Source organism: Trachemys scripta, chromosome 2 (assembly GCF_013100865.1).
Source record: "Trachemys scripta elegans isolate TJP31775 chromosome 2, CAS_Tse_1.0, whole genome shotgun sequence".
NCBI classification, from domain to species: domain Eukaryota; kingdom Metazoa; phylum Chordata; order Testudines; family Emydidae; genus Trachemys; species Trachemys scripta.
The window spans coordinates 37316130-37337350 of NC_048299.1; the positions used below are offsets into that span (position 1 = coordinate 37316130).

Consider the following 21221-nt stretch of genomic DNA (forward strand, 5'->3'; position numbering starts at 1 on the left):
AGGAGGCGTATAATTTCCATAATTATAATTTGTCCAGGACATTAATATTTAAAGTCACCACCACCGTAAAAATGCATCTTGGGAACTACAATTGCAACTTATACTTCAGACCTTAATTTTATGTTTCATCCATTGTGCAGTATCCTGGAATTGTGTGGTTCATCATTATTAGCCACAAACATGTCAATCTTTTGAATGTACAAGTTACCATTGAAAGCCAGCTGTGTATGCTGCTGCTACAGTTTGCAGGCATGTCAATCACTACTAATGATCAATGACTTTGAAAGCAGTTGATAAATCTGAGAATATCAGCCTGAACATCTGAACTTCATCGGTTCCTAAGAGAAGATTATCTATCAGTGCGTCCCTGTGGCATAGTCAGATGCTGGGATAGAGGCATCTTGCTCTTGAAGTTTGTTACAAACCCAGATGGAATATAGCAGGGCCAACGACTCCTGCACTAGATTTGTAATCTTCTGAAGAGACAAAGCTTTCAGTAGCCAGTTGTCTAATTATAATCAGATGGACACATTCATGTGATGGAGGACAAAACCACTATATTTAGAATCTAGAAAGACTCTGGGGGCTCAGGAAAGGCTGAACAGAAGTGATGAAAGCTGGAAGATAACCATTGCCTAGTACAAAATGGAGAAACTGCAGGAGAGTTGAAACAGTCAAAATGTGAAGACAGGCTTCCTTTAAATTGAGAGATACTGAAAAGTTTCAGGATTCTCCTTCCACAATGATATAATGAATGCTCTCCATCTTGAAATGTGTGTCATGTCAAAAAAGTAGTAACCTTAAACTTAGACCTTAGTCCATCCCATGCTTTGCCGCACATTGGGTTACCCACATTTGCCATCCTTGCCTATCAACTGCCCTTCTCTCCTAATCTTCCCATTTCATGTTGAGGTGCTGATGTCGTTCAGAACTGTTAGTTTCCATGTTATTCATGGTCTTCCTCTCTTTCTTCTTGTGTTTTCTGGCTTCCATTCAAGGGCAGTATTTGGTAAGCGTTCTTTTTCCATGTCCCAGCCACTGATGTCTTCTTTTGTAGATTATTTGTGAAAAGTGTACCTTGTCCAGTAATTTTTCTGACTTCTTCATTCGTCTTCCTATAGTAGTAAGCTGTGTCACAATTAAGGCTTCCCAATCTCTTGGGCATTATACAGAATGACACGTAACCCTCTGAGCATTTTTTCCTGTTCTAGAATGAGGCATTCTGCATTGATGTCCCAAAAATGACTGATATCTTTTCATGATGAAATAAATGCAAAAATTAATCCAATAGTATAAATAGACTAGACCAAAATTATTCAATTAAACCAATAGTACATGTCCAATGGAAATTTGATTCTTTTAATATTATTTCTGTTTAAACAAAGTTGGAATTTTTTGTCTGGGCACAAGCTGTAATTTTAACTTATTTTCAAAGCAGCAATAATGATTAAACCCTATTATGGACTAACGTCTTGCCAATTTGTGTTGTTTAAATTAAATCTGAATGATAAGAGTGAAAAAGGGTACAAGAAAAACCATTAAATGCCTCTTTCATGTTTTGTTAAAACATTTTTAAAACATGAGTGCCAAACTTTTTTTTATAAACTGATTATTTTTTTAAATCTGATCAGAAAATATTACCCACAGGAAAAGATCTTGTTCACTAAGTTTCAGCCTGGAACAAATTAAAATGAGAGACACAAGCCACTAAAAAGTTGCATTAAAACTGAAACTCATCTATAATGTTATAGTATAATAGCACCCTATAAAGTTAAGTTGGAATATATAGCAGGAGTCACGGCACACTATTTACACCAAGAGTTTAGTTTACTTGCCTAGTTTATCAGCACAGTTTTCTACAAGCTCAGATCTGTACAAAAAACATCAAAACACTATTAGCATGCCCATCAATAATGTTTCTGTCCATGGATGACCTTCTCAGTCTTCTGCAGGGAAAGCTAGATAAAGCACTTCTACAGATGCAAGCTAGAAATCATCTCAAATAAGGTTCTCTTTCAGTTCAGAAGCAGTAGGGAATTTTATCCAGTGCATGTGTCATACAGAAGACCAGGTCTAATGTGATGACATGCATTGACTCTGACATAAACCCTACACTTGACAAATTATATTGATTGTTAGCAAAGAATTTCATCTGTAGGCACAAAAGCCCAGCAATATGCTTCCCAAAGATGTTCATGGTGAGAGCAAGTATTTGGTACTTGGTGCTAAGGCACACAAACAGCAAGAATCATAGATGTTACCATAGATCTATCAATATATAATTGACTCTGATACGAGCAATATAATAGTTCAGAAAAGATTCTCTTCAACATAAGAATGGCCATACTGGGTCAGTCCAAAGGTCTATTCAGTACAGTATCCTGTCTACCGACAGTGGCCAATGCCAAATGCCCCAGAGGGAGTGAACCTAACAGGTAATGATCAAGTGATTTCTCTCCTGCCATGCATCTCCACCCCTCTGACAAACAGAGGCTAGGGACACCATTCCTTACCCATCCTGGCTAATAGCCATTAATGGACTTAACCTCCATGAATTTATCTAGTTCTCTTTTAAACCCTGTTATAGTCCTAGCCTTCACAACCTCCTCAGGCAAGGAGTTCCACAGGCTGACTGTGCGCTGTGTGAAGAAGAACTTCCTTTTATTTGTTTTAAACCTGCGGCCCATTAATTTCATTTGGTGGCCCCTAGTTCTTATATTATGGGAATAAGTACATAACTTTTCCTTATTCACTTTCTCCACACCTCTCATGATTTTATATACCTCTATTATATCCCACCTTAGTCTCTTTTCCAAGCTGAAAAGTCCTTGCCTCTTTAATCTCTCCTCATATGGGAGCCATTCCAAACCCCTAATCATTTTAGTTGTCCTTTTCTGAACTTTTTCTAATGCCAGTTTATCTTTTTTGAGATGAGGAGACCATATCTGTATGCAGTATTCAAGATGTGGGAGTACCATGGATTTATATAAGGGCAATAAGATATTTTCAGTCTTATTCTCTATCCATTTTTTAATGATTCCTAACATCCTGTTTGCTTTTTTGACTGCCGCTGCACATTGCGTGGACGTCTTCAGAGAACTATCCACGATGACTCCAAGATCTCTTTCCTGATTAGTTGTAGCTAAATTAGCCTCCATCATATTATATGTATAGTTGGGGTTATTTTTTCCAATGTGCATTACTTTAAATTTATCCACATTAAATTTCATTTGTCATTTTGTTGCCTAATCACTTAGTTTTGTGAGATCTTTTTGAAGTTCTTCACAGTCTGCTTTGGTCTTAACTATCTTGAGCAGTTTAGTGTCATCTGCAAACTTAGCCACCTCACTGTTTACCCCTTTCTCCAGATCATTTGTGAACAAGGTGAATAGGACTGGTCCTAGGACCGACCCTTGGGGAACACCACTAATTACCCCTCTCCATTCTGAAGATTTTACCATTTATTCCTACCCTTTGTTCCTGTCTTTTAACCAGTTCTCCATCCATTAAAGGATCTTCCCTCTTATCCCATGACAACTTAATTTACATAATAGCCTTGGTGAGGGACCTTGTCAAAGGCTTTCTGGAAATCTAAGTACACTATGTCCACTGGATCCCCCTTGTCCATATGTTTGTTGACCCCTTCAAAGAACTACAATAGATTAGTAGGACATGATTTCCCTTTTACAGAAACCATGTTGACTTTTGCCCAACAAGTTATGTTCTTCTATGTGTCTGACAATTTTATTCTTTATTTTTGTTTCAACTAATTTGCCCGGTACTGACATTAGACTTACCGGTCTGTAATTGCTGGGATCACCTCTATAGCCCTTTTAAAATATTGGCATTACATTAGCTATCTTCTAGTCATTGGGTACAGAAATTGATTTAAAGGACAGGTTACAAACCATAGTTAATAGTTCCACAATTTCACATTTGAGTTCTTTCAGAACTCTTGGATGAATGCCATCTGGTCCCGGTGACTTGTTACTGTTAAGTTTATCAATTAATTCCAAAACTTCCTCTAGTGACACTTCAATCTGTGACAGTTCCTCAGATTTGTCACCTACAACGGACGGCTCAGGTTTGGAAATCTCCCTAACATCCTCAGCCATGAAGACTGAAGCAAAGAATTCATTTAGTTTCTCTGCAATGATTCTATCATCTTTAAGTGCTCCTTTTGTAACCCTCCTCTTTTTTCTCTTTTGAAAACAATAAATCAGTTACAGACAGCTGTGTGTTCACACATGCTCGGTAGGGACTTGTTAAATCGGATAAAGAGGTATAAGTTTGGGCTACACTGTGTATGATGGGAGATATGTTGTAGCTTCCTGCTCCCCACAATACACCGCCAGAGGCGGCTGCCATAATATGGGTGGGAACTCTATAGGAGCACCTAGGAGGATGAGGCAGCAAAGGATAGCTGCAGCACTGTAGGTCTCAGAGTGGGTAGGTGGATGGGCACTTTTGGGACTGAGCCTATTACACTTACATTTGTCCTGTATGTCAGGCCGTTTTTTCAGTAGCGATAAAAATGAAGCACATCAGCCACTGAATCACCAGTGCCATATCCTTCAGCCACAGGATTTTTCTGAGAAGCATTTCATCTGAAAATTGTTCTTTCTGTAGGTATATAGTCATGTGCCAGTGCTGTTCAGAATGGGTGTGACATCACCAGTGGCATGCAGGATGATATGAGCCAGGGGTGTACACAGAGGGGTGGCAATGACTCAGTTGCATGCTCCCCCTGTCTCTATGGAATCCCCTCTACACAAAAAGCTCATGCTGGGGATTCCCCTGTTTTGGGGGGCATTTTGGGTAACAAGAGATCAGCTGCTTTATGTAGCATGTGTCTCTGGAAAGGATGCCTACATTCCACAACAATTTACTCTTGAAAAATGGCCCTCTAAATGTTATAATTTAACATATGCACCACAAGTGGAAGGGTTAAAAGAAAATACGAATCAAGGGTGAAATCATATTGAAAGCAAAATTCAGGAACATGCAAAGAGCCTGCTTGGTGAAGTAAAAGCAAGAGTCTTTTTCCTAATGAGATTTTGTGGCAAAATGAGAAAGTTCGAGAGCTGTGAAAAAAATGAAAAAAATATTTTAAACTTTGGCAGATGATGCTCCAATATCAGGATTTTCAGGAGTAAAAAGAAGACAAAAACTTGTGAAGAAAGAGGCACTAAAGCCAAAGCCATGGAAGGCTTATATGCCCATCTTGAAATGAAGGAGGGAAAGAAAGAAATATATAGCCCGGCGAAGACACTCAATCAGAGAACTAAAGACATTGGTGAGATGAAGATAATTAATGAGGAAAGTGCAGCAGCCTAGCTACCCAGCCTATGAGAACAAATGGATTGAAGTTCAAAACTATGGATTTTTTATCTTTGAATACAGAGTTTCTTTTGAAGCTGCACACCAAGCAAATCATCCCTCATGTCAACAGAGTTCTACAAGATTCACAGAAACAAACAGAGAAACTGAAAACAAAATCAAGCTCTATCTGTGGTCAAAGTGAGTTAAGTACCAAAAACACATTTCTCAAAGTCAAAACCCATGATAAATAAGCTCAATTGTTTTCCTCCTGGGGACACAGGATTCACAAAATGAAGCAAAAATGGTCCCAAAGTGATATGGACTGCTCTAGTGCATTTTGTGTGTGCTCTTAAAAAAATGACAGAGCTCTGAAGTATTTCAGAGATATGAACGTTTCCTGCCTAGTGCAAGAGGAACCCTGTTGTACTCTCTTAATCACTGCTTCACCTCAAGCTGGTGTCTTTCTTTCTTTCAGAAGGACTGGCTGTCAAATGCAGTTTTATTGCTAACCTAAAGACAAAAAGCCAAGTAGTACAATTCTTTAAAGCTTTTGGTAAAAATGAATTTATGTTTTAAAATATGCCTTTTAGATTTTTCTTATGTAATGTGACTTGGGCAGCTATGGTGTTTGTATAATATGAATTGTACAATAATTCTTTCACTACTGCAGAGTATATAAATGCTTTCTATCATACCTGACTGTGGTATTCCTGTATAATTAGTTGTACTCTTTCACTGAGAGGAACGAAGTGGGGTAAAGCAAACTTGAGTCTCCCAAGAAGAGTTCTCCTTCAGCTATTTTATTTCTTGGCTTTATCAGGCTGCTCTTATACACTGTCTCTCATGTTCCCTTGTTCCTATGGGCCTGATTATTGAAATACACTAAGGGCAAGATGCTAAGAGATGCAGCAGTGAAATTGCAGGTAAGGCTAAGGATTTAAGTCACTTTATTTACCTTCACAATTCTGGGCTGCTCCAGGGGCCCAAGCATCCCCTAGTATAACTTGGACAACAAAGTTAAGGCAGCCTGTTCCCAGCTGCCTGTGTGCAGCATTGCTGTATAGAATCTCTGCAGCGCTACGTATTGCAACCTTGCACCAACACCCCTGTCTCACCCCCACCCTTTGCATACCTTCTGTGAAAGGGCATTTCAGGGGTCCTTGGAAGACATTTTCCTCAGTTTCTGCACTGGGGAAATTTTCCCCTGACTGGATCCAAAGCTTCTAGAGTCACTTTGTAAAAACATGAAGGACTAGAACCTGGGGCCATCGGGGTTCTAGGCTGCTGATCCTTAGACTAGGTTTCTGCTGGAGGACTCTGTGGAGCTAGGCTCTGCAGAAAGTACCAGCCAGCAGGGTCTGAGTGGTGGACCCTCACATGCCACTGATTGGCTGATGCTAGCATTTAAACCAGGAAGCCATCACTGCTTCCACTCCAGACCTTGCTTGCTATAGACCCTGGACTCTGGCTTCTGACGCTGGTCCGTCTTTAACTTTGCTATTTGCTCACTAACTATAACCTGGTGTCTGACCCTGATATCTTGACCCAGCTTGATCCCAACTGTGCTATCTGCCTGACTCCTGGTGCCTGAGCCTGAATTCCTGGCATCCTAACCCAGCTCACTCCTGACCCCGCTACTCGTTTCCTGACCACAATTTAGCAGCTGACTGATACATACAAGCCACCCATGACCTGGCCCTGACACCCTTTATGCCACTCTGGCCCTAGGTTGGCACACTAGAACAGGGGTGAGAATCTCACCCAAAGAGAATAAATATATCATCATTCAGTGACTGATATTAAGTCAATGATACTAAAAGGTTTCTAGATTAGTTAAAATTAACTTTTTTCTCCTGTAATGATGAACATTTAAGGATTCCCAGTGATTCCATTCTAGTGTTTTGTAAATTCACCCATCATTGTGTACTTGAGAACTGTATAGGGACAGGATGATAAAATTATTTCTCTCCAAAGGCCTAATTGAAGCCTACTGAAATCAAAGGCAATCTTTCCATTGACTTTGTGGGGCTTTGGATGGGCTAATAACATGATTTGACTCCTTTGAATCTCATGTTTCAGAAGAGCCTAATACAGGAGAAATGATAGAAAAAGAGCAAAGTATCATAAAACATTAAGCAATACCAAAGGGGGAAGAAAAAAAAAGAAAGGGAATAACTGATCAAAAAAATAAAAAGGTAACACGCTTTGCATTATTAAATACTAATACTAATATATATCTGGACAAGCTAAACCAGCTCCAGCTTTTATTTCTCTCTCAAGTCCACAGAAGACTACCATTTCAGGGCCAGTTTCTGCAGTGGTTGTTCATATTGTTTGTTATAAACTTTTGCTCTCTTCTTGAGTTCCTGAGCAGGGCAAACTAGCTTCTCCACTAACTATAAAGTGTTGCATGGTGCAGAATTGAAAATTCAAGTAATAAAGTTTAAGGACAGAATGGACCACTGGATCACTTTAGGGTTACCATACATCCGTATTTCTCCGGGCATGTTCAGCTTTTCAGTTGTTAAATCGCCGTCCGGGAGGAATTTTTAAATATCTAAAAATGTTCGGGGAGGGATAGCTCAGTGGTTTGAGCATTGGCCTGCTAAACCCAGGGTTGTGAGTTCAATCCTTGAGGGGGCCACTTAGGGATCTGGGGCAAAATCAGTACTTGGTCCTGCTAGTGAAGGCAGGGGGCTGGACATGATGACCTTTCAAGGTCCCTTCCAGTTCTAGGAGATGGGATATCTCCATTAATTTATTTATTATTTATTTAATTTAAAATAGCAACATATGGTAACCCTACTGTGAAAGTGATGCGGGGCTGAGCGGGGGGAATGGAGGATGCTTGGGTGAGCCGGGCAGGGGCAGCAGGGAACACTGGCGGGGACTGGGTTCACTCCTGGCCTGGCATTGCGGCGATGAGCAGAAAGTCGCAGCCTGGCCCTTATCAGCAGGCAGCAGGCGGGACTGGGCCCCGGGCCCTGCACTCTGGCTCCATGGGTGGCAGGGGGCAGTGGCTGTAGGCGCCTCCTTCTCCTGCGCCGCACGGCAGGGTCGGGAAACAGCAGCAGCAGCACGGCCTCTCCTGCCCCATGGCAGGCTATGCTCCCCACCTGCCCCTGCTGCTGAGGAGGCTGCCGCCACCCTGGACTCAGACCACCCGGTTCCCCCCAAGCAGTGCCTGGCTCCTTGCGTCTCTCCGTGGCAGTGCCCCCCCATTCTGCGTCCTTCCAGGCAGCCGCAGTGGCAGCGACTGGGGATCCCAAGAGGAGTAGCGGCCCCCGGGCAAGCAGGGGAGACTCCGAGGTGAAGAGGCTGCTGGCCCTAGCGCAGCCCGAGCACTGGAGACTGACAGGTACCTGCCCCTACCCCATCCCGGCACCGCCTGCCCCCCATCCCAGTGAGTGTTACCTGTCCCACCAGCCTCAGTGCCCTGCCCCATATTGTCAGCCACCCCAATCTCACTGTGACACCAGCACCCCATGGCAAAGGACCCCCTGATCTTCACAAACAGCTGTCACTGCAGGCCTGACAAACTAACTGCACCCCACACGTGTCTTACAGGGCACTTACCCACAAAGAGTAACGTGGAAGGGATCTACACAAGGCTGGTAACTTGTCAAGAGTGAGAATCTTTGTGAGATGTGTGCATGGGTAATATTGAAGGAATAATGTATTACCTTAAAAGTCTACTTTATAGACTTGGAGTAGAAATTAGTCACCAGGGGATAATGGCTTTTTGGGGCAAGGGGGATTTGTCATCCCGCCTAACCTGGCTGATGATGCAATGCAAGGCTCAGTTGTTTAGCTTTGCACAATAGTAAGACTTTGAATGGGACATCATCAGAGGCAATGACAAACAATTGAAACACCTTAGAGGTAAAGAAAAGAAACATTGTAACAGGACTGGGGTTCCCCCTGTGTGCAAACAGAAATAAAGGTTGTTTTCAGTATAACACAGAGGAGGGAGTAGCACTCTGTATCCTTTCACTGAGGAAACCCCTTGTGAAACAGGGCTGCTTTCATGAATGTTTGAATCCTGGTGTTTGGGAAACCAGCCAACCCTGCAAAGACTGAACTTTGTGGGGAGAGGAGGAACCTAGTTCGAGATAAGAAAGATAACTCTTGGTAAGTGTAGGCCAGGTTCACATTTTATGATTTTGATTTATATTGTAATCATTCGTTTCCATCACTCTTGTTTCTAGTTAAATCCTCATTCTTAAATAAACTATCTTTTATTCGAGCGGTGAGCCAGCAGCAGGTGGGGCTGGGGGAGAAAGGCCAGTGGCGGGCAGCAGGGGTTGAAGATGCAAGCGGCGAGGGAGCCACCAGCAGGTGGGTGGACGGGGGTGAGGAGGCAAGAAGCGGCAAGCCGGTGGCAGGCGGGAGTTCTTGGGGCGGGCATGGGGATTTCTGGCAGGGGAATGAGGAGGTGAGTGGCAGGTGGGAGGAGGCGAGCGGTGGGGGACTGAGGAGGGATGCAGCAAGCCAGCGGCAGGCCAGGGGGTGAGGAGGAGTGCGGTGACAGGACCGAGCAGGGAGGGGGTGGAATCTGGGGCAGAGTGGGGGCGGAGCGTGGGAGGAGCAGGGCGGGGCCGACACCTCCTGTGGAGTGTCCTCTTTTTTGAATGTTCAAATATGGTAACCCTAACTTAGTCTCACCTCTGGAATTAAGTGACATATACCCAGATGAACCTAGCAAGTGACCTGCCCCACATGATGCAAAGGAAGCTGCAAAGCCCCCAAGGACCCTGCCAATCTGACTTGGGGGGAAATTTCTTACTAATCCTGCATAAGTAAAGTGATGGCCTATTTAAAAAAAAATCAAAAGTTGGGCTAAGCAGCCAAACACTGCGTTACCCACAGTCTCTTGGATCTGTAAATCTGGGCTGGAATTCTCTCCAGAACAGATTTTCCTCCCAACACTTTCAGAGCTTCCTTCTTCTCATGGGGTGAAAGCAAAGCTCTTCTGAGGTTACTTCAGTACTTTCACCTCTCATCCATGCCATAAGGAGGAAGTGAGGAGGAACAAAAATGATAAAAAATACTAAAAAGTGAACCAAACATTTCTAAACCACCTGTACATTTTAGATCAAATCTGGTTAGAGCTTTGGACAAGTGTTCTGGTCAGCACTAACTATAAAATAAACTAGTTTCCCTTCTCTATTAGGTTGCAGTTCCCATGGTTTTTTTGTTTTTTGTTTTTGTTTTAAATTGGGTATGCTTATAGCACCTCTACAGGAGGGAGCTGGGAATGCCAGTTCTAATCTCCTTAAAGATAAAGAAAAAACCTTGTGAAATATGGTTCCAAAGAGCCAGCTCCCAAAAGTTACTGGAACTGTACAAATGGTTTCTTCTTCCTGCATTTTCACAAGACTCATTTAACAGACCATGAAAGCCCAAATGAATCAGCTAATCATTCAGCAGATGAATAACATGGATCATTCCGCTCATTTTTCTAGAAATTTCCATTACATTTGAATTTAGGATTATTGTTATTATCTGTGTTCTTTAATGGTGCCTTGTGATAAATAATTAGTGCCAAAATCAAATCATCTGGTTTAGTGAGGTATTTTTTCAGGCTGATATTCTCATCTCTTGCATCTTGTTGGAGTAGAACTTGATATTTTTTAACAAATTATCACAGGCAGTTATTCTTCCATTACCTTATGTACAAAATCCAGACTTATGGCAATAGCACTTCTGAGATCTTGCATGCTTGATTTTAGCCCACTATTATGTGATGGCAAACTATCAGCACTGAGCCTCTCTCTCTCATTTCAGATCAACAATGCACAATATGCTCTTTAGCGGGACTGGAAGTGGTCTAGGACTGCAACTTCTTTCCAGCTATTTTTAGGCGAAGTTGCAAGATGGCCATAATGAAGAGATCAAAAGTTAGAAAAACAACAACAATCCATGGACATTATTTTGTACCATAAATAACCTCTGTTTTCCATTATTATAGGTCTGCAAATAAACAATATATGTACAATAATAAAAGTGAACATTTTAAAAAATAGGTATCAACCATTGTAAATTCACTCAGGCTCATTTAGGACAATTGGGGGATTTTCAGCAAGAATTATAATACATAAATCTGCAAATTAGGTTCCAGATTTGATCTTTTTCTATCAAACTTTTCCTCTTTAAAAAGAACAACTGTTTCTGGCACTGACAAAAGAGTCCAGAACCAGTTCTCACAGTTCCCTGAGTCCTGACATACATTAGGGGTGCAAGTCCATCAAGGTGCTGCTTGCCCTCAACTTCCATGGATGTCCGTGGTAGTTTAGGGCACTCAGTCCTTTCAGGATTGGACTCCAGCTGCTCAGCAATTTAAGAATAAAGCTATTTGCATGCTCTGCTCAGATAAATGTTTTTTAGCTAACAACACTCGAGTTAAAAAATAAAGGAAATCAAGTGAAAAGTTTGTGCTTTGTTAGGTTATGGCTTTCATAAAGGCTCTGAATTCAAGAAACAAGCAATGTTCATCTGTCACCAGGCAAAGTACACTATGACACATATAATATGCATTGCACCCTTTAGCTGAGAGTTGTTGCAGGAAACAAATGAAAAGGTGCACATGCACAGTAAGTTTTTTCCAGATCTGGAAACAGAACTTGTGAGCCCTGGCTATTAACTTCTGCTATAGCCACTACCCAACATTTCCTTCCTGCAAAAGCAATGTTAATATGTGTCCATACTCTGGACAGCAACAGCCTTCACTGAGACCCCCAGTGGTAAATTATTCCTGTTCGAAACAGAAATGAGCAAGTCACTGGAATAGCCCTCAGCAGCTCCTGTAGGCCGAGAACATGTGAATGAGCCTCTCCTGTGCATTTGGGATGACCAGAGCTGTGCTAAAAACTTTCTACCCCATGCTGCCCATGCTCTGGGTGAGTTTTCTGATGCACAGGACATTGCCAAAAAAATGTCCTAACCACTTTTAAACACTGATTTCCACTGCTTTCTGATTATCTCAGTCTTACAATGCACCATCAAGCTGTATGGAGGGAGCTGCCATCTTGATAGTTAATTATTCTTTATTTTATTTAAGGCTTTTGTGAGCTGTTTTAGTGATTTATGTTAGTTACAGCAGCTTGAATATCTTTTATATTACACTGCAACGCTGCAAGTCTCATTGTTTACTGGAGAATACAAATGTGACCACCACTGCTCTCACCTTAGTAATTCTAGCTAGGCTATAGATGCCACAACTGCCTCCACAGTGCCCAGAGCAGCGTCACAAGGAGAAAAATCCGGCCTGTTTGCATGATACTTTGTGCTCATGGGTTTATTTGAACAGCCATCTTCCTCAGTCATATACATCAAATAATAAAACCACATGCTTTGTGCTACAAAACCAACTTAGACAAAACATGCTTTCTGTAGTCCTGAGTGCCCCAGGCTAGGAACAGATGGGAAATGTTGTTTTTGCGAATACGGCAAAATGCAATTTATTTGCCTGTTCTACAAAGGTAAAGGAACCAACAACAAACAAGAACAAGTAAGGGGAGGGCAGGCTCCTTCGTGATAACATATTGAGACAAACGTCAGCACTCCAGATGTGTTAGGAAAGTTAAAAAGCTTGGCCCAAACTGTAGCATAGAAGTGAACAAATTCATATTAATGGCCTGATCCAAATAGCCTGATCCAAAGGACATTAAAGCCAATGGAAAGAATCCCTTTGATTTTGATGAGCGTTAGTTCAGGCCCTAATTGCACAGAGCAGTCAGGAAAATGGTGCCAAGTTATATAGAAATATCCCCCAGGAACCCTAAACCTATACCTGTGGAGAATGCAACAAACCCAGCAGCTCCATTCAGTACAGCAATGCATATCTGTTAAGAAGGAGACATAATCACCAGACAGAAAGTGTGGCTGGGAAAGCCAACCAGTCCCATAACCTGTCTCCTAAAAAGTACGTGGAAAAGCATAAAATTCACACAGCCCAGGCAGTGCCTCTCTTAATTTCCTAACCTGTGCCTCTCTCTAAAACCCCTGTGGAGAGGGAAGTCCCATAGTGGGAAACGGCCTGGGTTCCATTATTTATTCAGCACGTTCTTGTCACCCAGGCACCAATAAGATTGAATATTTGTTATGTGACCCTGGAGTATGGAGTTCCTCACAAAAGACAAACACCTCTCTACGCACGTGTGCTGTGGTGGCACAGGGCCATCATAATACGGCAACTACAGTAATCATCTTACAACAAACAATAAGGCTGTATTCCTCTAAAATACTATAGATTACTTAAGCACCAGACAATTGCTTGTAATAATTATTATGACAATATAGGTAAGCCGAGACATTCATGATTTCAACCAGAGACATCTCCCTGGTAATTGCAGCTCTACTAGTCATCTAGGCAACCAGGGTTTAATCCATTTGGCAAAGAAATGCGTCTTTCTAAAATTTACTGAATTTGTGCTTAATCATATTTCAGCCTGGAGGGAACTCCAAAAGAATGGGAAATCTACCAAGAAAATTCTGCAAATCTCATTCATAAGCTTTGGGACCTAAAACTGCTTTGATACTGTGAAAACATAGGTGGCAGGAGGTAAGAAGTGAGAAGTGACATGGAGAGGAAAATATATCTACCTAGCTGAGAGGATGTTGTTTCCTTTGTAGCTGAAGGGGCCACGTGTGGAAAAGGGGAATGGGCTATGGAGTAGAGGGAGGAATCAGGGAACAGCTGCTCTAAACAGTATTTTCCCAGTCTTTATGCATTCCTAACATCTGCATAAAAAACAGAGTAGCTAATGCTGCCTAAAGGAGTCTTATCTCCTCTTCTGTACACTTTCACTTCCAATGAAGGGTTTAGAGCGCTATTGGAACCAATAGCAACAGAGCTCCATTATGGGTTAGCTGAGTAGATCATAAAGGGAGGGACCACATAACTAGGTGAGGAGTCACAGGATTGTAGCCAGAGTTTCTTGTAAATCTTAATCCCCACCCCCACCCCCCCAGGAGAATTCCAAGTTCATACTATGCTGCCTCCGTTACCACACTACAGGACTGAACAGAAGGAAGACCAATAGCAAAACTTTCATAGCCCCTGGGGTTTTGGATTATTTTTTCCTCCCTATAAGAGGAACACAAAGACCTAAGTGTAGAATCTGAGACTGTAACCTATAGAACTCTGGGCTATCCAGAGAGTAAAAACACAGAGAAATTCAAAAAATTACTGGGGAATGAGGTTTTCCTTCAATTGGCTTAAATACATGGTGTTTGTAAAGCTAAAAGAAAAGGAGACTGTTAAAGAAATTGGACGTGTACACCTGAAGTTTAATGAAAACCCCATTGTGCCCAATAGATAAATGAGTAATTCATCATTTTGTAAAGATTTCCCCATAATGTTGCCGAAGACATCTGCCATGCAAGTGATAGCTATGTAAAGGAAGATTATCTTGTGCTTCTAGATTTCTAGTTTTAGAGATCTTTTTTTGTTTCAGTTTTGTTTATAAAGCAGCTTTGCGCCTCTCTCATAATCACTTGGCCTCCTTTTGGAGTTCAACAGCATAGCCCAGACAACTACAAGAAAAGCATCCCATGAGTCATCCATGCTCATAAACACTAACATTCTGCAAATTACACAGGACTAGGGTGTCGCAGAAGTTGTAATACATGTGAAAATAATCCTAACTCATATGTAATTGCTTTCTCAGCAAAGCCCATTGTTTAAGTAGTGCTCTTAAAAGAAATATTTGCTATAACATCATAATAAACCAAAGTTACTTTCTGAATTGCCTCACTGCAATGGTCTTTTAATGCAAGGGTGGTTATAAAACAATATTAACATTCAGGTTCAGACAATAAGTCAGAGAGACTAAAACTAAAGTAATCTTTGAATATTTAAATACTTCGGAGTTTTAAAATCCATTTATGAGCACCCTACTGAGGCAAACATTTTCTTCCTTATAAAGACAGTTCTATATAGAATATTTTCAATAATAAATATAGTGTTATTTTCAAAATAGCTTACAATATATGGAATTAAAGAGAACCATGAATATTTATTTTTATATAACACCAATACTAATACATATATATATATATTACGTACACTCTCAAAATACAGTGCTCATTAGCTCATAAAGTTAGTAGAAGCAAATTTTACAGCATAACCTCAATACATATGTTGTTTACCTTTAACTTCATATAATGCAAGGTAATTGTAAGTACTAATACATTTTGCTTCTACTAATTGCACTAGCAAATGTGCACTATTATTTTAAAACAGTATATTCCCAGACGTATGCCATGAATTTACTTTTTTTTTTTTTTTGGTAATTTCCTTGTCATTTTTGTTAGCTGAATCCCTCTGAAATTTTGCAGTGAACACAAATTTGTAAATTGTCCTGGACACTGCAGGAAGACTGACAAGACACCAGGACTTTGGTTTAACTAGTCCACAGCTGTATTAATATAATACATCTGGGCACAATCCAGCAATAACTTCTCCGGTGAAGGTCAACCTTCCTTTGGTTATTTGTACAACCTGGGGGAGGGCTGCATTCAGCACCTCCATGCCTTTAACCTGTTCCCAGAACCATTGCTGGGACCCCACTGCACTCCTCTCATATAAAGGTTGAGGGAAAGGGCAAAAGAGGTAGTCTCCTCACTGTACCAGACATTAGGAGCTGTAACCCCATTCCACACTTCTTTAATTACATTGTTGGCATCACTGAAACTTGGTGGGATAATACACGATTGGAATGTTGGTGTGGATGGGTACAGCTTGCTCAGGAAGGATAGACAGGGGAAAAAGGGAGGAGGTATTGCCTTATATATTAAAAATGTACACACTTGGACTGAGGTGGAGATGGACATAGGAGACGGAAGTGTTGAGAGTCTCTGGGTTAGGCTAAAAGGGGTAAAAAACAAGGGTGATGTCATGCTAGGCGTCTACTACAGGCCACCTAACCAGGTGGAAGAGGTAGATGAGGCTTTTTTTAAACAACTAACAAAATCATCCAAAGCCCAAGATTTGGTGGTGATTGCTTTGATGAGGAGAAAGCTCTTATTCAAAACCAAATAGCTTAAAAAGCAGAAAAGAGAATTCAGACATTTACTGGCTTTTTGTCCACTTGCTTGAGAATGTTGCACGGGTGTGAAAGTTCCTATTTAAACAGAATTTCTATTAAAATTTCAAGAATAAAAATAATTTGTTCATGACTGATTTTATATATAGTGACATCATGGCAAATCTTATCAGTTAAACCATAGTATGCTTAAAATCAGTCATGAGCTCACTCTTTCCATTCTAGCTATTTCCACAGAAAACGAATCTCTTACACTTACTTGTGGTGCAATTCTTGAACTCGATATCATCTATTGCTGCTCCTCCACCTAGGTCTTTGGCACGAATGCCTTCAAATATGACTTCAAAATTCCTTAACTTCCCCAAGTGCAATTCTGCTTTCCTCCATTCATCACCAGGGTTCCCAGACTTACTCCACACTTTTGAAAGGCCGGTATCAGTCTGAAGATGAAAGGAGATATGTATAGTAAGGTATATATAAAGCACAGATTGCTAAATTACTATTGTGTGAAAACAAAGGGAAGACGCTGGGATATGTCCCTTGATACTCCAGTATTATACTGAGTTTTGTCAATAAATGATTGACACGTGCTTTGCTGGGATAGAGAGGAAAAAAAGAGTAAGAGGAAGAGACTATCATACAAATCACATAAACATCTATAATGGATGGAGCACTAATACACAAATTACTGTGTGTATGACCAAACTTCAAAGCAGTATATGTTGTTATCTTACACTTACACACACATGAATCAGTCTGTTTTATCATTCTGAGAATACCCACTGTGATACTTAATGCTGGTTTGTGTAAATGCTAGTGATCAAAAATGTTAGCAGCAGTACATTTGACTTTATATCCCACTCAGGTACAGTCTTTTTGTTTAGAAATATATTACTGGTTACAAGGCTATTTCTTAAATTTTAAATATAGGGGATCTCTCTCAAATAGGTACTATTTTTTACAATTGTTACCATGGTAATAAATGTAATAAGAAAACTAACAAAGATAATAAATCCATAGGTCTACCCTATATGCGTTAAATGGAAACAGTAACATCCTGAATTACAAGTGTGCCAATGTACATAAAAAATTAGCCTCAAAAGCCTCTAGTTAAATCACAGTGTGCAAGCCAAGCAGATGTACAGCATACATTATACTTAGTATTTGAATAGAACATAAGAACGGCCATACTGGGTCAGACCAAAGGTCCATCTAGCTCAGTATCCTGTCTTCTGACAGTGGCCCATGCCAGGAGCCCCAGAGGGAAAGAACAGAACAGGTAATCATCAAGTGATCCATCCCCTGCTGCCCATTCCCAGGTTCTGGCAAACAGAGGCTAGGACACCATCCCTGCCCATCCTGGCTAATAGCCATTGATGGACCTATCCTCCACGAATTTATTTAGTTCTTTTTTGAACCCTGTTATAGTTTTGGCCTTCACAACATCCTCTGGCAAGGAGTTCCACAGGTTGACTATGCGTTGTGTGAAAAAAATACTTCCTTTTGTTTGTTTTAAACCTGCTTCGTATTAATTTGGTGGCCCCTAGTTCTTGTGTTATGAGAAGGAGTAAATAACACTTCCTTATTTACTTTCTCCACATCGGTCATGATTTTATAGACCTTTATCATATCCCCATTTAGTCGTCTCTTTTCCAAGCTGAAAAGATCTCTCCTCATACCGCAGCCGTTCCATATCTCTAATAATTTTTGTTGCCCTTTTCTGAACCTTTTCCAAATCTAATATATCTTTTTTGAGATGGGGCAACCACATCTGCATGTGTAACGTCATCAGACCCCAGTCGTTGGCTAGCAGGATTGAACTGGGGATCTCTGGAGCTTAGTGCATGAGCCTCTCCTGCATGAGCTAAAAGCCAACTGGTTGTTAGCTAAAGCTGTAGAGCAAACTCATTAATCTCTCTCTCTAAGTGGTCTCGGTGCCACTAGATGGGACAGAACATCACACCCAGGAGATGTGTGGGTTACACATGCAGTATTCAAGATGTGGGCGTACCATGGATTTATATAGAGGCAATATGATATTTTCTGTCTTATTATCTATACCTTTCTTAATGATTCCCAACATTCTGTTTGCTTTTTTGACTGCTGCTGCACATCGAGTTGATGTTTTTAGAGAACTATCCACAATGACTCCCAAGATCTCTTTCTTGAGTGGTAACAGTTAATTTAGACCCCAGCATTTTATATATATAGTTGAGATTATGTTTTCCAATGTGTATTACTTCGCATTTATCAACACTGAATTTCATCTGCCACTTTGTTGCCCAGTCACCCAGTTCTGAGAAATCCTTTTGTAGCTGTTCACAGCCTGCCTGGGACTTAACTATCTTGAGTAGTTTTGTATCATCTGCAAATTTTGCCAAGTCACTTTTTCCAGATTATTTATGAATATGTTGAATAGGACTGGTCCCACTACAGACCCCTGAGGGAGACCACTATTTACCTCTCTCCATTCTGAAAACTGACTATTTATTCCTATCCTTTGTTTCCTATCTTTTAACCGGTTACCAATCCATGAGAGAACCGTCCCTCTTATCCCGTGACAGCTTACTTTGCTTAAGAGCCTTTGGTGAGGGACTTTGTCAAAGGCTTTCTGAAAATCTAAATACACTATATTCACTGGAGCCCCCTTGTCCACCTGATCGTTGCCCCCCTCAAAGAATTCTAGTAGGTTGGTGATGCATGATTGGTGAGGAATATCAATATTATAATTCCTCATATAGTAAAAAATTACTTGAAAGTATTTTTGTGAATAAAATCACAGAATCCATTAACTATGATTGGTGGATCTGTAGCTGTGACTGTTCAAACACCAGTTATTTATGAAAATGTTGTGGCCCCCAGAGTTTTACACAGTTTAGAACAAATGGTTTTTCAGCCAAAAATGTATTTTAGAAGCTTTTATTTAGCCACGTACAAATGAAATGGGATCCATTTTATGAATGTGCTAGGTATCAATTAGATTTTAAAGCTAAAATCTAACAAACTACATTTCCCAATTGAATAAGTGTTATAGCTAATATTAGAATGGAATCTAATAGGATAACCTTTTTAAAATTGAGTTCAAGAAGTGTTAGCTTACTATTTAATGCTAAATTCTTTTCAGGTCACCTTTTAACTCAAATAATATTTCTTATGGGGGTGCATTTGTTTATTCTTAACTAATCAACAATTTATTAACTCACCCAGAACCACGTAAGTGTACAATCAATAGTTTATCAATCAAATGCAACCAAGTTCTTGGCATGTACTGAACAAACCAATACAGTCCTGCAAGCACCTGTCAAAGACTAGGGTTGAGGCTCAGCAGTTGTACCAAGGAGCAGAGCAAATAACCATGATTTCTTATAACATTTACTCATGATTTATTGATAATCAATTCTTTAGTACCTAACACATTTATCACACTTCCAGTATTTCTCCAAAGAAAAAAGATAAAAGTGCCTTCAAGACAATTGTAAGAGAATGGTTCCTGCTATATGAATGGATTGGTCCAAAGGGACAAGCTTAGAATATCAAAAGCAATTGCTTAAATTTATCGTTCAATCTCTCTTAAGGCAATTTGCTTGGACTTACAAAAGAGGGCACAGATATATCATTAGTTCAAACCTAAAATATGGTTACTTGAGGTTTCATTAAAGAATGTAGGCTCAGCAAGATAACTTACAGTATTGTGTGTTGAAGAAGAAAAGGAAAAATACAATCTTTGAAATCTCAGAACTTCTTCTTATCCTGTTACCTCTGCAATAAGGAAGAGTCCTTTCCATACAGTTGGTGCAGGTTTTGGTCGCACTGGGGATTCTGTGGCTAGAAAAAATCCTCTGGGGTCCCACGTGGAGCCCTCAGATTTCTATACCCTGATTTCAAGCTCCTTGAAGGAGGCTACCCTGTGATTTTTATTAGACTTGTGCCAACTGAGTGCTCCAATTTCAGCTCTCTCGGTTTCTCTGCTGTTTTGTTGATATCCAGTGGATGGTACCAGTATGTAACAAATTTATTCAATGCTTCCTTTAATCAGAGGGTTTAATTCATTTCATAGATTGTCTTTTGATATTTGCACCAACTATTAATATAAATCCTCCGTTCAAAGTTCTTAACCTGGGGTGCACACACCCCCTGGGAGTGCGAGATGCCCTTTCTGGGGGTGCGAGACATGCCAGATTTTTTTAGAAGGTAAATCATCGAAAACACAAATTAAGCATGTAAGTACAACTACTCTGTTTCATCAAACCTATGTATTTATTAACATTATACATTTTTAATGATAACTGCGTTACATTTTAACTGCGAAATTAAAATAAATATATAATTCTCTCTCTTTCATTCTATAGTTATGATATATCTAGGTTTAAAGAACTGACCTACTTCAACGATTTTTGATAAGGGGTGCAAGAACATATTTTTGAGAACCAAAGGGGTGCAGGCTACAGTAAAGGTTAAAAACCACTGCTTTAAAGCAATATCTCTTATATTGTAAAGTTATACCCTTGCTAGAGGCTTTCATCTTTTAACATTCCTTTTTTCCTTCTAATGCCATACAATTTCTATCGCTTCTATAGTGCAACAATCATTAATCAGAGAAAACAAACAAAATCCCTTATGATCTTCTAAATCTTGTAGACATGCCGTACTTTGATTTGATTGATTTGATCCATCTTTGATTATATCTGGCATTCTTCACATCTTTCAAGGCTTATCATAGGATGTGAGACATTACATTAGAAGAACAAAGATAGAAATCTCTATATGTGAATAAACTATCTGATTCACAAAGCAAACAAATGTATTGTTTCCAAGTTGGTGTGAAATTATATATATATGTATACACACACA

The 21221-nt window shown here is 40.2% G+C and overlaps 1 protein-coding gene across 1 annotated transcript in view; it reads right to left on the reverse strand.

Moving 5' to 3' along the window:
• MALRD1 (MAM and LDL receptor class A domain containing 1) overlaps positions 1-21221 on the reverse strand; it is a 371329-nt gene that overhangs the window by 122475 nt on the left and 227633 nt on the right. The window contains exon 20 of the mRNA XM_034760318.1: positions 16630-16810. Within this exon, the coding sequence (XP_034616209.1) occupies positions 16630-16810 (181 nt within the window). The remainder of the gene's footprint in view (positions 1-16629; positions 16811-21221) is intronic.